This window comes from Asterias rubens, chromosome 4 (assembly GCF_902459465.1).
Source record: "Asterias rubens chromosome 4, eAstRub1.3, whole genome shotgun sequence".
Classification (NCBI taxonomy): domain Eukaryota; kingdom Metazoa; phylum Echinodermata; class Asteroidea; order Forcipulatida; family Asteriidae; genus Asterias; species Asterias rubens.
The window spans coordinates 13,553,623-13,569,022 of NC_047065.1; the positions used below are offsets into that span (position 1 = coordinate 13,553,623).

General features: G+C 40.4%; 1 protein-coding gene across 1 annotated transcript in view; it reads left to right on the plus strand.

Moving 5' to 3' along the window:
- The first annotated feature begins 701 nt into the window (after positions 1–701).
- Positions 702–15,400, plus strand: part of LOC117289618 (VPS9 domain-containing protein 1-like) — a 32,194-nt gene continuing 17,495 nt past the window's right edge. The window contains exons 1-6 of the mRNA XM_033770820.1: positions 702–798; positions 2,809–2,942; positions 3,722–3,794; positions 4,969–5,064; positions 6,241–6,496; positions 8,814–8,943. Of these exons, the coding sequence (XP_033626711.1) occupies positions 2,862–2,942; positions 3,722–3,794; positions 4,969–5,064; positions 6,241–6,496; positions 8,814–8,943 (636 nt within the window). The 5' untranslated portion in view covers positions 702–798; positions 2,809–2,861. The remainder of the gene's footprint in view (positions 799–2,808; positions 2,943–3,721; positions 3,795–4,968; positions 5,065–6,240; positions 6,497–8,813; positions 8,944–15,400) is intronic.

Below are 15,400 nucleotides of genomic sequence, written 5' to 3' on the forward strand. Positions count from 1 at the left end.
GGGGTAAACAAATTTTTGACAATGAAGGCTAATTCCAAGTTCAATTCAAAACGGTTAAATAAATAGATAGTTACAAATGGGATGCGAAGGTCAATCGTAATATTAGTAAAATGGTGCGTTCACTGGTTGCAGCGTCAGAATTGTTGGCCCTCTTGTTCCTATAGGTGTCTGCAAATACAGTTGGTCTGTCGGATTTGTGAGTTGATCCGTGTTTCCCCACCCCCCTTTTTTAAGAAATGCCCCCTGTAGTCTTTGTGCCCCGCCTACCTCTAACTCTTCCCCCACACATAGCATAGCTACCCCATGCTACTATGTTGCTACTATTCTGTTTACTCTAATATTAGTCAAATTGCTTCAGCAGGAAGTTCTTAGTAATAACATAGACAGAAATCAATTAAACACCCTTTTTTTGTTAAAAAAGTTTTAGCAGTGTAACCGTAGCCACAGCCACCGCGAATGGATACGGCTTCGTTTAAACTAGTCTGGTCCCTGTCATATTGTGGCAGCTGATTGCCACGTTATTGCATACGTAGATGTAGCGGGAGCCCGACAAGTTGTGGCCGTCGACCCCACTTGTTAACTGGTGCTCGATCCCGCCTTATAACAATGCGTACAATTACATTTGAGCCTGTAGTGTGAGAACGTTTGTTATGTCAGTCAAGCGCAAGTGTGTGATACTGTTGTGTAGGAAGCTCGAAGACGAGTTAATTTTCCCCCAGCCCAGTTGCCGAATTTTCTATCAAATTCTTACAGCTGGCGACCTATTTACAGTAGAACGAGTAGGACTCAATCGATCAGGTAATAAAAAATGTGTAAATTGTAATGCGTATTCCCGTTTGTACACCCGGCCGCGCGCCGCAGCCATTGGTAGCTGCGTGAACGAAGAAGAAAACACAAAATGTTGCATTGAGGATAGACTAGACTAGAGGAGTGACCACACAACACTGAATGACCATTGAGTTGAGGTTGAATGATGACACACACACTCGTGACACTGCTGTCATAATCATCAGTCGGGTCGGGGCCTTAAATTTTAACCTGTTTGCTCTGGACTGGAATTAAAACGATTGTTTTCCTGTTGGGTGGAGTGTTGTTCGTCGTCTCGTTCAGAATAAAAGCAACTTTTTTTAATTAACCAAACTAGTTGCGATCACGTAACCCTCCTCCTAACTTGCTAACTGCTAAGCTAACATAGTAACTAATCCATTTCATTTGTTGATGATTTTGTTACTTTTATAAGCGGTTCTGCTAAAAGCCTACAACAAGCTGACAAGTCCAGAGCGCTGACAACACGCCGACAACAAGTTTTACTTTACTTTTAAATACCCCCAAAACGGCAAATAATCCATAGATATATTAGAACTATGTGCGCTTTGTAATATAAACATAAATATAATGGACAAACTTCACGAAAAGTGTGAATTTTTAACCAGAAAAAAAACTTAACTTCCACGGAAAGCGGTCGGACGCCATCTTGGCTTAAAAACCATGTTTGGACCAGTCCATTATGATACGGGTAGATTAAGCGCTTATCAACAACAGAGGGCGGGCGTCATGTGAAGACCTTCCCTGCAGTAGACCTTTCCGCAAATACCATTGCGCAAGCGCAAACTGTTGAATGAGGTGCATGCTGGTCTAGCTAGTGATCAACTTTGATAGCTAGCTAGACCAGCATGCACCTCCATCCACGTCTATCTGGAGTGCGTTTTAATTATTGTTAGTTAGTAATTACCCCGCCTAGGCAGTTGCAGGCATTTTCCCATAATTTAAGGCCTCGGCAGTTGCAGGCCAATCTAATTTGCATTGTACCACAAAAATAGTATACTTTGGCCATTGTGTGTCATCACCGTTTCCTGATTGGAGAATTTTCCGGGACCTCATCTTTTGAGAGGGCATTTTCCATTTAAATTTACGAAGGATGCTGCCATTTGAAAATCTTATTTTAAAGGTATACAGGAAGCTTTTGAAGGGGCACCAACTCCGACATCAGGGCCAGGGGTAACAGAAGATCCATGGCCTCTGTATAGTTCAAGGCCTGAAACTGTCTAGTACTCCTAGAACTATATGAGGTTTGTTTGCTATTGTCTCCATGACTGATAGCGGAATGAACCTAATTGGAAGGAGTAGATAACCTGTCTTGTCATGCAATACAATCCAACTTCCAAGAATCCATACAGCATCATTGTGATCTATCCATGTGAATACCCAGGCATCACCCTGGACTAGACACTCTTATACAAGCAGCATATTGACAATAAGCCTGTGCTACTAGTGTCAAAGTCGCAACTATTGATTGCTCAGTCGAGTCGCAACTACTGTTTTTCAACTAGTTGATATAGTACTTGGTTAATCGTGCAGCCATGACTACGACAAAAATAGTTGCGACTACCTGCTTGGTGAACACCGATTGTACTTACAAAACACAATCACACACCAGTGGCAGTGGGTGACACAATCCTTCAATCGTTTTACCATTAATTTTAATATATTTTAGTCAAACATCCATCTTGGGAAAAACTAGCTTAGTTGCTACTAGTGTCCAAGTCACTAGTCGCTAGTAGAGTAGTAAATTTCACTAGTCGACCAATAGACCTCAGGTAAAGTGAGAACCAAAAACAAACTTTTTTTGTTTTACTTTTAAGTTCTCATGTCAAGGAGTACCAGTGCCACGCTCCGGTCAACTGCGATTAGTTATTATGCCAATTTTTTCTCATTGGCAATGTGTAAATCAAGATGAATTAGGCTCCAACATGTATTTGTACCAATATTCTTATCAATAATAATTTATGAATCTATCAATACCAACAGATCCAATGGTCATAGTGTGAAATCCTGACAGTCTTGTATAGTCTTTCACAAAAATGTCTATGGAGGGACATTTGCAGTCGGCAATGAAGGCTGTTGGCAAGGCTATCAAGCTCGACGGTGATGGCAACAGTAGGGTAAGTGATCATTTCGCTATATTTATCATTTTAAATAAATAGAACCTTTAAGCTCTTTATAGTGTGATGTTATTGTTGACGGCGCAAACAAGGTGGCCAGCGCCTACTCTACCCTGAGTACATCGGAAGATTAGTTTCTCCGGATTTTTCTGCTCTCCAGGCTTGAGATTCAGAGAATAGCACAAGACAGAAGAGAATGGGAAAAGCTTGTGTTCGCCTGCTGTTTAGCCGACTGATGATGATGATGATGTTATTGTGGCCATAGCTCAGTGGCTAAATTAATAATTTAATAATTTAGGGGGCTAATCATCCTTACTCGCAGCTAAGAGCTGAATTGGGAAGGACGCGGCTACAACGTGTTCGAGAAGTAGGCATGCAAGGGTGCCTTTGGCTGCCAGCCACATCAACCCATTATGACCACGGAGCACAGCCAAGATCGAAAGTGTTTGATTTTTTCGAAGGGAGGAAAACTGGATGGTCTGGAAAACCCTTGTGGCACAGCAGAGAACCAACGCACAACTCAACTCACATATGGCCCTGTCCGGGAATTGAACCGGGGTCACCTTGAAGAGAGGCGAGCGCTTTACGCACAAGCCAACCATGCCACCCTGAATAACCCTAAATACTATCCTGACTACAATGTAGACGATAGTTTGTTAAAAGGTACTTGTAGGGTTGATTATCAAAAGGTACATGTAGGGTCATAAATTGGTAAAAACTCTGAAAAGTAAGAATCATAAAAACTTTCTTGAAATTCCTTATTTTAATTTTATCTTCAGGAGGCATACTTCAGGTATCTTGCCTGCATTCAGTACATCTCACAAGTACTACTACAAGAAGCCAAAAATCAAGGTGAGTCAAAAACACAAACCACTCAATTTTCTTGATTCAATAGTATTAATGATTGCAAATGGTCATATATGCGAGGGTGTAAATGGCCAACCCTGAAAGTAAACCAGTCTTTTCACGTTCTGATGAACAAATTTGTAAATCTCCCTGATATATTGGAAATGTTTTCCCTATTATGTTAGTCATCGAACATGAAACTTGTCCATGACGGATGCTTTACTTGAACTGCTTCTCTTCACCCATGGGTAAGCAAGGTTGACGTTGTTTATGAAAAAGACTTTGGGGCGCCACACAGCCCCAGGCTGTATCAGGGAGCTGTGAAAGATTTAATGAATAATCAGCCCAATGAGCAGGGCACTAAATGTAAAGCGTGTTGATACGCCATTGTAAAAAAAACTAACTTTATTATTGACTGTTGTACAGAATCTTCCTGATTAAGGGAATCAATGTGTGGTGAAGAGGTTTTCAACCAGTGGTTTAATCCCAACGAGGCCTGGTCTTTGATAATTTTACCGAGACGAAGTCGAGGTTAATTATCAAGAACCAGGCCTCGACGGGTTTAAACCACTAGTTAAAAACCGATTCAACACACTTTGATTCCCATTCATCAATACCTTTTCGGTCAAAAACATCAACACTTTTTGGTCAAAGAGTAAAATAAATGCAAAAATTATAATTGTTCAATGATTTCTTTTAACACAACACCCCTCCAGCTATGAAATGGTAAAGCCCTCCGCCGCCCTCTGGTGAACAACTCCTTATAAGGGAATGTTGTGCGCGTCGTACGTATCGCGTGATGTGGCACAACTGTTTCAGCCGTTGCTCTCGACCAATAGGAATAAAGAAACTGTCTTATAAGAACAGGTGCAAGCTCGCATGTCACGCCCATGTTTCAACACTTTTTACTGGTCATAAAATACACACTCACGTGATGTGCTCTCCACCAATAGGAATAGCGAAACTGTCTGAAGGTATTTATGAATGGAAGATACACATGTTGGTGGCTCTACTGCCCGTATTCGTTTAGTCATTTGGTCTTTATACATGTATATTCCAGTAGAAAATGTATGGAAAGATACCTTGTTGATCAGCCTTGTATTGAACAATTCCCACTTTCATAGATTATCCAGGCATAAATCAGGGTGTAAAGATAATGTCTTTTTTTTTTCTGTACCAGGGTATCAGGGATCAGTGAAGACAAAAAGTACTGAGAGAATGGTCAAGTTGGCTCAGCAGTGCATGGACCGAACTTCAGCCATTATGGAAGTCACAGGTAAAAACATTGGAAATCTGATCAAAGAAGAACCAAGCACATTTAACACTAAGCGAAGGGGTTCACCCTAGTGCTTCTGGCAGTGGCTGCCGTGTGCGCAGCAGCACCGTTTAAAGGGAAGGTACACGTTTGGTAATTACTCAAAACACGTATTAACTAAAAAACTGACTTGGTAATGGGCATTGGAGAGCTGTTGATAGAATAAAACATTGTGGGAAACGACTCCCTCTGAAGTAATGTAGCTTTTGAGAAAGAGGTAATTTCTCATTAAAATAATGAAAGACTTCTAGCTAGAAGTCCTTTATTCTTTTCTGAAAGCACACAGATTCGTCCACCAAAGGTGTTTTTACTTTCATCACTTTCTGGCAACTTCGATGACTGAGCCCAAATTTTTACATGCTTGTTATTTTATAATTATGATGGGACACACCAAGTGAGAAGGCTGGTCTTTGGCAATACTTACCAAACTTGTACCTTCCTTTTAAACCCTTATAAGGTGCTACATAAATCGGTCTCATAATTCATAAAAACTTTAAAACGGATCTTAACTCTTCAGTGCCAAGGTCGTACATATACAATCTATTTTATGTATTCTGAAAACACAAAGAGCGTAGGGACGCCACCAGCTTTAGCGCTAGATGGCTCAGTTGGTTGAGCTTGTAAACTCCCCTTAGGTCCCAGGTTCAAATCGGGCCGCTCTTGTAATTTTGTCTCTGTTCAAACCGAAGTTAATTTGTGTTTGATTTATAATAATAACAAAACCAAAACTTATGTAGTGCCCCGATCATGTAAACACGCTCTAGGGCGCTAAACATGAGAAAAAATGGACAAACTAAAAAATAAGAAAATACGGAATTATAACAACGGGAGTAAAAAAATTTTGAAAACATTCAGCCAGTTAGTAAACAAACTTAATAAATAGAAATTTTATTCTTAGCTTATGGACATACAGATAAGCTTTCCCCACCACCTAATGCCCATGGGTCGCAATTGACAGGTTCAAATCCCACTCATGCTATTGTTTCTTTGCTCCAACCAAAAACACTTTGTGTTTGATGCTTAGCAAGGGACAGACAGATAAGCTTTCCGCCCATAGACCATAGCTCACAATTTGCAAACATGCTCTAATTATTCTTTCTTTGCTCAAACCAAAATTACTTTGTGTTTGATTCTTAGCTTATGGACAGACAGATCAACTGTCCCCACCACCTGTTGCCCAATCGGGTCGATTTAGTCCCTCCATCACCTTCAACTCATCGCCACCCCCAGTGCCCAAGACGGTGGAACAACAACCAAAGCCCGCTCAAGCCTACAAACCTCCGTCCGCCTTCGGCCTGGTGCCGCAACATACTGAGTACTCATCATTAAGAGCTGGTCAGGGAACGGCCACTTCACTGCCAGTCCCTATGGGCTACAAGAGACCAGTAACAAGGTTGGTCCAGTCTGTTTGTTGTTTATACTAAGAGAGGGTTGTGGTAACACCATGTGAATACCTCTTTCGAGTAGAGTTGGCTCTGAAAAGAATTGTTGGTTAAAGGATTCGGGTACTTTTTCAAAATGTCCACAGATTTACATTAAACTTACAGAGTTTGATAATAACGATGGTGGGAAGCTTGCCTTCAAATATTACTAACTGAGGTTCTGCAGTTTTTGAGAAATGAGTAAAACAAGTCACAAAATAATTTTCGTCTCAAAAAGACAAAAATTATTTTAGCATGTAAAATCCCGTTAACCAGTTATGATATTATACCAAATAGAGCATAACTGGTTAATATATTTGACATGCTTAAACTGAGATGAAACTTACTTGTTCTACTCATTTCTCAAAAACTACAGCACCTCAGTAAGTAAAATTTCAAGGGAAGCTTTCTACTATCATAATCTTTAAACTGTGTAAGTTTAATGTAAATCTGTGGACATGGTGTTTTGTGAATTAGGAAAAAGTACATAGACCCTTTAAGGGCTCAACGTTTCGGTCAGTATGCTCTGATGGTCTTCAGGAGAATGCTGGATGCTGCTTAAGTACTTAAGCTTGATGGTGCACAAAAATGTTTGATGTTTGTTGTTTGTTTGTTTGTAGAGGTGATCTTTGTGTAAAGTGAACTCTGCTAACTCCCAAAAAGGTGGTATAGACAATCTCTCTTAAATACAAACATTGGTTTAATGTCTATGATTATGAATTGCACAAATCAAGAAGTTGTGATTCAGATGACACTACTTATTCCAGTTATTTTGAAATCAGCAATAAGCTTGGTGGGATTCGAACCCACATCCTTGTGATTGCAAGTCCTGCTGTCTAACCGCTGGACCACAGTTAGCTTGGTAGGATTCGAACCCACATCCTTGTGATTGCAAGTCCTGCTGTCTAACCACTGGACCACAGTTAGCTTGGTAGGATTCGAACCCACATTCTTGTGATTGCAAGTCCTGCTGTCTAACCACTGGACCACAGTTACAGTCACAAGGTTACAATTCACCTTTCCAATAAGATGTGCTTATAACATTGCTGCATTTGTATGTAGACACACTATACATTTGTTGCACGCTGTGACGGGGTCCATGGCGTTTTGTACACTCGAGGGGGAAAATGGAACCCGAGGCGAAGCCGAGGGTGCCATTTACCCTCGAGGGTGTAAAAAACCATGGACCCCAGTCACAGCATGCAACAACCGTTTTGTTATACCTTTGTATAATTGTTATTTTTCTTCTCGAAGTTCTGTTGTCATCTTCAAACATTATTACGACGGACTATTCGTTGTTTAATAAGCAGACGAACAAGAAACAATTCCCTCGATCCCGCGGTTGTTTTGTACACAGCACTGGGAACGATCAAGGTGTACATCACTTTTCATGTTACCCGGCCCGTCGAGCCATGTAACATGCGTTTTTGTTGCGCGTCAATCAATCAAACTTCACAGTTTGTTACCGAGGTGTAACAATACTGGTTGGCGAACGCAATATAGAGTTCCCCAGGCAGAAACACAAGTATGTATGCGTCACACCACTATCAGCTCTAAACAAAAAGGCGCGATGTTTCCTCATTTTGCCAACCAGTGTTAGTGTGCATGCGCAATTTGCAATAGTTTTCATAGTGAAAGTCTCTCAGGCCTTGAACTTTGCTTTTTGAAGGGGCACAGCAGTTTGCTTCTTGAAGGGGCACAGCAGTTTGCTTCTTGAAGGGGCACAGCAGTTTGCTTCTTGAAGGGGCACAGCAGTTTGCTTCTTGAAGGGGCACAGCAGTTTGCTTCTTGAAGGGGCACAGCAGTTTGCTTCTTGAAGGGGCACAGCAGTTTGCTTCTTGAAGGGGCACAGCAGTTTGCTTCTTGAAGGGGCACAGCAGTTTGCTTCTTGAAGGGGCACAGCAGTTTGCTTCTTGAAGGGGCACAGCAGTTTGCTTCTTGAAGGGGCACAGCAGTTTGCTTCTTGAAGGGGCACAGCAGTTTGCTTCTGGTAAGGGGCACTTCTATGAGGGCAATGTAAATTGTATTGGATCCTTACAAAGGGCCTGGGTTATGCTTTGCACAAAAGTGAAGCGACTTTTCTCACGACACAATTGGGAAAAACAGCGTTGCTGAGTATTGTGCCACCAAAATTAGCTTCTCCTCCGCTTTCGTGTGAAGTAGGAACCAGACTTTTCTTGGTTTTTATATCATGAATTGTGGTCAATAAATCAAAGTGGTATATTTTTTAATAGGATGAAGAGTTTGCATTTATCAATTTAAAATTTGTATTTATTTTTTATTGACCAGAAACGACAAGTTGACACCATTGGAAGCCGCCTATTTGGAAAATCGGCGCTTAATGAGCGCTTACCAAGCCAGGCTACTGAAACTCATGGAGACAAGCAGGGGACGAGGCAAGCAGAACAAGACCAATCTGGTAAGCAAATTTTATTCAATACAAAGACATAACATTTCTAAGCGGTAGTACTAACCAACATAATACAATAAATTGGGTCAGAGGAAAGGTACATGGTTGAATGTTTATTCTACTTATTTATTTATATTGTTGTATCGTAAACATGGGTGTGATCCCTGTCTACAAGGAAGTTAATTGTTGTACATGAATGTGTCCTGACTGCGAGCATGATAATCTTCCTACTTTGAACTGATTTCCTATTTTTGTTGCTAGCCCCTGGGAAAAAAAATGAAACAAATTGTAAAACAAATGTCTATTCAAGCATACACATTTATTTATTTATTGTTTAAAATCTTCTCTAACATCCCTGTCTACAAGGAAGTTAATTGTTGTACATGAATGTGTCCTGACTGCGAGCATGATAATCTTCCTACTTTGAACTGATTTCCTATTTTTGTTGCTAGCCCCTGGGAAAAAAAATGAAACAAATTGTAAAACAAATGTCTATTCAAGCATACACATTTATTTATTTATTGTTTAAAATCTTCTCTAACATCTTGACCAGGTGTAGTCCAGAGAAGTACAACAGCTTTTACAATTGCCATTTAATGTCTGATTGTTTATATTTTTTACATGTTTTTTTTTCTTATATTTTTAATACTGCTGGTCATATTGTTTGTAAATATAATAAAATAAAAACTGTCATTAAAAAGATGTGTTTTCCACAAACCACTGGTCGTAAAGATCTAAATAAAATTTGAATGATAAAAAAATTATTTAAAAATATTATGATTTTTTTATATAAAAAAACAAACACCACAATAAACCAACCAACAATCTCCCCAGCCCTTCTACTAAGAAGACTGATAGAGACCAAATATACATTATGAGGGGAAAAAGAAATAGGTCTAAAGCAAGAGTAGTATCAATATTAACAAATGCCCTAATATCAATATCAAATTTGATCAATGTGTGATATAACACAGAATTTTCAGTAAAGTATATAAATGGAAATAACATGCACATGATGTTATTTCAAACCTGTTCCTTTTGTAAAAAAAAAAAATTAAAAAAGATGGGCAAATGATGCTTTTGTTTTCATTATGATAAGCAGCGCGTCATATTTTTTTTTAGACTGGAAAACCATTATAACAACTCAACTGTAAAGTTCAGTCAGTCAGTGTGACTGACATTTTTATTCATTAAGCTCTGAAAGCTAGCCTGTGGAACCGAGCTGGCACTATATTGCCAATTAATTACTGAGTAGTACAAACTTATGAGGTAACAGAAAGCATTGGCTCAGCTTGGCAGCAGATTTTTTATTAGAAGTGATTGATCTCCCTTTAAAGGCACTGAACACTGTTGGTAAAAATTGTCAAAAGAATAGTTAGCATAAAAACTTGCTTGGTAAGAAGCATTGCTGAGTTGTTGATAAAGTAGCCCCCTCCCCATTAATACATTGTGAGAAATGGCTCCCTATGAAGTAACAACGTTTTTGAGAAAGAAGTAATTCAGGCCTGATACTTCACGGAGGCAACGGAGGCGATTGCCTCCGTTGCCCCTTGCCATTGCCTTGGTGCCCTTGAAATGCTCCAGTAGAACTTTACATTTTCCTCATAGGGTGCCCTTTGCCACAGAGAAAATGCCTTGGTGCCCTTGCCCTTTCAAAAACGAAGCATACAGCCCTGGTAATTTCTCACACATATAATAAAATACTTCAGCTGAATGAAGCCTTTTTATGTATCTCCGAAAGCACACAAAGTAATGCAGCAAGGGTGTTTTTTTTATTTCATTATATTCCCTTGCAAATTCGGTGACCAATTGAGCCCAAATTTTCACAAGTTTGTTATTTTATGCATGGGGATACACCAAGTGAGAATAATAGACCAAACGTGTCCAGTGCCTTTGAAGGGAAAGTACATGTTTGGTAATTGCCAAAGACCAGTCTTCTCACTTGGTGTATCCCAACATAAGCATAAAATAATAAGCCTGTGGAAATTTGGGCTCAATCGGTCATCGAAGTTGCGGGAAAATTATGAAACAAAAAACACCCTTGTTACTAGACGAGTTTGTGTGCTTTCAGATAGGATTAAAAGACTTCTAGCTAGAAGTCTTTTATTATTTTAGTGAGAAAATACCTCTTTCTCAAAAACTAGGTTACTTCAGAGGGAGTCGTTTTCCAAAATGTTTTATACTATCAACTGCTCTCCAATGCTTGTTACCAAGTCAGTTTTTAAGTTAATTATTTGTTTTGAGTAATTACCAAACGTGTCCAGTGCCTTTAACGCATATAATACAACCTGTATTGGTTAATTGACGATCGCTGAAGCAGACAATGGACTACAGACTGATGATGAGATGATAAAGCTGATGTAATGTCTGAACTCATTAGGGAGTCCTGATTTACGTTAAAAGGTTTTCAACCAAGGAGGGAAGTGAACTTGATTATAGAGGTGTGCAGCATTTAGGATGTGTATTTGTCCTCAATGCAAAACCACGGCTTTGTTTCCATTGTTTGCTCTTAAATTTTGCATTGACTTTCCAGCAGGATCAGTCAGCTTTTCATTTCATTGTTCCGTCAGCGTTCGCTCTCTGCTGGTTCATAATTTGTATTGACCATGGTTGCTTTTCAACACTGAACTAACCTGCTGGACCACTTAGAGAGAAGTCCGACTGGTCCTCAGGTGTTTCAACTGCAATTTGGGACAGCGGACCACTGTTAAGGGAGATTACTGGTTGCACAAAGGTGTACTGCAGCAAATTGTATAATGCAATCTGTCAATTTGAAAGTCATGTACAGCAGTCATGGAGCCAACATGTTCATTCAGGTTAGGTTGTGAAGAATTATAGACAGTTGTCTTACACCTATAGTAAAACTACCACCTGTAGAGTAAGCGGCTGAGTGGACAAGCATTGTGAGATGTATTAGACGGAAGCCAAGCATTGTGAAGGGGTTATTCAGTTGCTGCAAACTATATATCTGAAATTATCTGATGAAAGTCGATGTATACACGGCACATCGTGTTTGAAGAATTATAGACAGTTGTCTTACATCTACAGTACATACTGAAAAACTACCACCTGTAGAGTAAGCGGCTGAGTGGACAAGCATTGTGAGATGTATTAGACGGAAGCCAAGCATTGTGAAGGGGTTATTCAGTTGCTGCAAACTATATAACTGAAATTATCTGATGAAAGTCGATGTATACACGGCACATCGTGTTTGAAGAATTATAGACAGTTGTCTTACATCTACAGTACATACTGAAAAACTACCACCTGTAGAGTAAGCGGCTGAGTGGACAAGCATTGTGAGATGTATTAGACGGAAGCCAAGCATTGTGAAGGGGTTATTCAGTTGCTGCAAACTATATATCTGAAATTATCTGATGAAAGTCGATGTATACACGGCACATCGTGTTTGAAGAATTATAGACAGTTGTCTTACATCTACAGTACATACTGAAAAACTTCCACCTGTAGAGTAAGCGGCTGAGTGGACAAGCATTGTGAGATGTATTAGACGGAAGCCAAGCATTGTGAAGGGGTTATTCAGTTGCTGCAAACTATATATCTGAAATTATCTGATGAAAGTCGATGTATACACGGCACATCGTGTTTGAAGAATTATAGACAGTTGTCTTACATCTACAGTACATACTGAAAAACTACCACCTGTAGAGTAAGCGGCTGAGTGGACAAGCATTGTGAGATGTATTAGACGGAAGCCAAGCATTGTGAAGGGGTTATTCAGTTGCTGCAAACTATATATCTGAAATTATCTGATGAAAGTCGAGGTATACACGGCACGTCGGGTCTGCCTTTAACTTGTTCAGTGGCTGTCCAACAGGACCGGTTAGCTTGTCATTTCACTTGTTTGTCACCTTTTTAGCCAGCCGGACCACGTGGAGTAAATTTTGATTAATCCTCGGGTGTTTTAACTGGCGTTTGGCCAGCGAACCACTGTCAAGGGAGACTGCTGCACATGTTAACACGGACAACTTCAAAAATGGCTAACACATCAGTATATGACACACATCTGTTTGATCTCGGCGCCATGTCCATCTTCAAAGTAATCTGCTTGTTGTTCAACGCAGCGGCGATCGTCGGCAACAGTTTAGCGTGCGCGGTGTTCCTCACCCAACGCAACTTTCAGAGCTGCTCCCTACTGCTCTTTCAGCTCAACCAGTGTGTGGTCGACTTGTGTACGCCGATTATCATCATCCTGCAAGTAGTCATTCCGAAAACAGAATACTTTGACCAGAGTCTGGCGTCGCGTTTAATCTGCTGGCTTTGGTCGTCCCACTTGGTCCTCTCAACCCTTCTGTCCGTTTCAATCGTGAATCTGAGCCTCATGTCGATGGAACGCTACTGCGCCTTTTACTATCCCGTAAAGCATCGCTTGTGGTTCACCTGTGGAGGCAAGGCAAGGCTTCTGATACTCCTCAACTGGCTAAGTACTTCAATTATTTGTGGAGTGACTATTATTCCCTCGAAAGGTGTCGACGAACAATCAGGAAAATGTGTATTGTACAGATTCAGCATGTATGCATTTTTTGGTGCCTGGTCTATCTGTATCTTTGTCATTATTTTCCCCATGATAGCAGTTATCTGTTTGGTTCGGATCTACGTTAGATTTAACCACCTCGCTAAGAAACGCGGCGTCGTCCATGGAGCTGCCATACAAAACGCTAAATACAGTCTGTTCGTCACTATCATAAGCCTGTTTGTCTTAACCATGGCAGTGGAGTTACCCATGAGTACATTGCTCTTCATTAACAGATTTGAAGCTGTCAATTGGACCAACGGAGTCGTACGTTTTCTTGTCTATCTGTCGATCTTTTGTTTGACTCTTAAGTGTCTAGGTACCTCGCTGATCTACTCCGTTGCGAACAAACGATTCCGAGATAAACTAGCAGTATTGCTGTGGAAACACAAGAGAAAATTTGTTAGGAATAAAGTGTTTCCATTGGACACCCTTTAGCTGTTGGACAGTTGCAGGCGTTAGTTGTAGCCGTCTTTATTTTGGACGGCTGCCGTTGTGGATGGGATGCCATTGTTCCACGGGCTGAACAGAAATGCGCTATGTAGACAACATCTGATCTGAGAATGGTCAGTTTGTGATATCACCGAACTTAAAGCAGGGGCACTTGAAAAAGACAGGCTACCTTATGCGCGGAATTCGGCGGTAAGCAGAGCCACAAAATTGGGCGCTGGTTGTCATCAAAAAACAACAAACTGGTCTAGCCTTTGCATTATAAAGACACCTTTGGCAGCCAGAGCTGCAAGTTATAGACTTGGACACTCTTCAAGTTTATATACTTGATAAAATGCTTGTACAGTTTTGTCGCGGAATAAATAACAGAAATCAAGAGACTACTGAGATCAGAAAATAAGTGTTTGTTAGTTTTACTTATTAGCATGGAAAGGTAGGGAATTATGCTTGGTGGATCAACAAAACTGAAGGTAGTGGTGCTGGCGGATTTCCATCCTCCCTGGGTAGTGATTTAAAAGCAGATTTGTTTTTCCAGAAAAACCATAGCAATTATAAGCCTTTTTGAGGTATGGCGGACGTGATAGGAGGGTACTGTTTGGTTTGGGTGTATATAATTTACCCAAACCTTATCAAGCCTGGTTCATAATTCCTGTGAATGCGAATGCGATACGAATGTTGACATCACAAATTCGCAGCAGTTCAACAAGCGAAAGGAGGGTTGTGACGTCAAATTCACGTCAAATTCGCTTCCCATTCGCGTTCGCAGGAAGTATGAACTGGGCTTAAGTGTTGTAGCATTGTCCGCCATTGGTGGGTGCTGTTGATTATTTCAAGCCTGCTGTTGATTGTCACACTTTTTATTTGATAAGTAACTCTTACGACACACGCATCCTGCATTATATACTGGTAGTGTCACTCACAAAGGGATTGTATGTCCTGCAGTGGATGACGCCAACCAGCAGGACCAGCACAAAATCCTCCTCTATTGTTTACAGTTATTTCTACCTCCAAGGGTAAATAATTAGTAGGTTATGGATTTGTTTCTACACCAGGCGGGTGATATGTAGATTCAAGCCAATAAACAGGAACATAAACAACAGTAAACAGATCATTCAGTATGGAACGTGTCAATCTTTGGAAGTGGCATTATACTGAGTGGAGTCTGTGTTGAATGTGGGCCCCCTGCTTATTTTCTCTTTGTGTACAAAAAGTACTTACGAAGCGCTGCAAGGAGGCATGCCTTTATTTTCATCTTTTTTACAAATTAAAGCAAATTTTGATTGGCATTTTTGGCCCGAACCCGAAGATGGGATCCAAGATCTAGCGTAAACAAACAAAGTTCAAATGAGAGCCATTGTTGTGACATTGACATTTACTCAGCACTGTTTGGTTTCGGAATCGTAAGAGATCATCCTTAAATCATCCTTAGTTCATCCTAAGATCATCCTAAGACCATCCTAAGCTGTTTAATATCCTCAGTCT